The following is a 2242-nucleotide window of genomic DNA, read 5'->3' as shown; positions in this document are numbered from 1 at the left end:
AAGAAACCGAAAACCTTTTCCTATCCGAGTTTACAGTGTTTGAAAGAAGGGTGTTGTGTTCGAAAGGCATGGTTTTCAGTATGTCTCCATCTGTAGAACTTCTCGAACGAGGAAAAGGATCAATAACGTCAAAAGAATTGAACGAGGAGCCGAATTTTGATCTAGGACCAGAATCCAAAGGAAACTTTGAATTTTGAAAACAAAAAACCAAAAGAAGTCTCTCTGCAACCAACTTGACACAAAACTCTTCACTTTCTTTCCCTACAAAACAAATTCTATAATGTTTACATTTGGACAGTTTCACCTTAAAGTCCTCGCAACTTGCCTCTGTCCCTGTCTTTCTCACAGCCTCTGTCACTGGAATTCCATAGAATAAAACCTTCAAACTTAACAACAATGGCTACCAACAAACAAAACCTGAAATCCTGAACTTTTTTTATTCAAATTTATGAGGGTTTCATATCAAATTCAAAACAATCCATTAACACTGCTACTACTGAATGTGGTAATCAGAAAACCAAGAATGTAATGAAACTGTGAAGTGACAATGAAAACAAAATAAATGAACTATACAGATGCTCTTCAATGTGGATCTCCTCCTATGGCACCTTCAACAAATCTATCGACTCACCTCGGTCGTCGTCTATACACGAGAAAATGACCCCCACGAAAGAATATGCCATGTCTCAAGCAGAGGCGGCGGATTCTGCCTGGTTTAGGAGGCTGTGGTGGTGGATTTTCCCGCGATGGCGTCTTCCTTTACCGAATGTTACAGGGTCGAAGACTCGGAGTCGTTCAGCCTCTGCAGGGTTGATCACACACTCCGGTGGAGGGGCCTTGTAGCGGATGCGGTCATAGCAATAGGAGTATGTCAAGTGCTTCTTTCTGAGGCTCTCCATTTTGGCTCTTTGAGATGGTGTTATACCTGAAGGGATTGGGTTGGAGTTTTGGGAGTGATCACAGCTTGAGGACTGGTCGGTTGGATCGATAGCGCAGCCGTGGAGGATGAAATCGGAGAATTCGGCAATGTATGGCGCGTATTTGTAGTTAACTTTGTATTTGCCACCATTGGTAGCCCAAGTAGATCCATCCCATATTGTGGCATACAAAGTCATTGGCTTAGAAGGGAAGTCCCCTCCCATTGTTGCTGTTCTCTTCACCTCTCTAATGGGAACATTGTCCACATAAAATCTGCATCAGACATAACATCAACAGTGAAAATCCCATCATTCATGATCCCTAAATGCTCTCTCTGCTATCAAACAACCCTTTAGACAGGGTGTGGAAACTTCTACCTAACAAACGCGTTTTAAGTCCAAAAGAGAAAGCTCAAAGAGGACAATATATGCTAACGGAGGGCTTGGGCTGTTACAAATTGTATCAGAGCCAGAAGGATGCCGGGATCCCAAGAAAGCTCAAAGAGGACAATATTTGCTAGTGGTGAACAATATTTGCGAACAGTGTGCCAGCGAGGACGCTGACTCCCAAGAGGAGTAGATTTTGAGATCCCACATCAATTGGAAAGGGGAACGAAGCATTCCTTGTATGGGTGTAAAAACCTCTCCCTACCGCGTTTTAAAACCTTGAGGGGAAGTTCAAGAGGAAAAATTCAAAGAGGACAATATCTACTGGCAGGGGTTTGGGCGGCTACAGTCTCCCAAGAAAATTTGTACTACATCAGTCAACAGCACACCCTCCTACGTCCAAACCAATCACATGTTTCTCTAGTAATCTTCACAAATGGCAATTTTATTTTGGTTTTCTCTTCTTTCACAGGAAAACTAAACAGCTCTTTCTCTGTTAGAACAGAGAAAGATGGTTTTCACAAAACAAGGGGCTCTCAGTTCTAAGGGGAAAACATCCAAAAACCACACCAAATTTCCTCTCTTTAAAAGGAGGAACTCTAAATAGTGTACCAAATAAAGAGACATCACATCAAAGTCCTTCAACAGAACATGAACAACAAGGATTTCATTAATATGGTTTTTAAGAACACTTACATGATGAGAGATTGAGTCCAGAGAATGGTGTATTCATGAAAATCCTCTGATGGGTCAAACCAGAGTCCATATCTTTCTTCTCTGCCTATGCTCGTGCTTCCATTCCCATAAATATTGGTTTGAATTCTCCAATCTTTGCCTCTGATATTCCCCAAGAACTCAAAATCTATCTCATCATGGTTCTCGGCAAACATGTCTCCATTTGACATCTGAAAATCACAAACCCCAATCAATATTTCCCC

General features: G+C 41.7%; 1 protein-coding gene across 1 annotated transcript; it reads right to left on the bottom strand.

Annotated features, from left to right (window-relative positions):
* Window positions 1-412: 412 nt before the first annotated feature.
* LOC111784993 (probable xyloglucan endotransglucosylase/hydrolase protein 28) lies at window positions 413-2233 on the bottom strand. Its single transcript, XM_023665486.1, has 2 exons — window positions 2001-2233; window positions 413-1191 (listed from the first exon to the last, which is right to left on the bottom strand). The coding sequence occupies exons 1-2, from the start codon at window positions 2207-2209 to the stop codon at window positions 687-689; spliced, it is 714 nt and encodes a 237-aa protein (XP_023521254.1). The 5' UTR covers window positions 2210-2233; the 3' UTR covers window positions 413-686.
* Window positions 2234-2242: the final 9 nt, after the last annotated feature.

The sequence above is a fragment of the Cucurbita pepo genome, unplaced genomic scaffold (assembly GCF_002806865.2).
Source record: "Cucurbita pepo subsp. pepo cultivar mu-cu-16 unplaced genomic scaffold, ASM280686v2 Cp4.1_scaffold000321, whole genome shotgun sequence".
NCBI lineage: Eukaryota > Viridiplantae > Streptophyta > Magnoliopsida > Cucurbitales > Cucurbitaceae > Cucurbita > Cucurbita pepo.
This window is presented reverse-complemented; position numbering and strand designations above follow the sequence as displayed.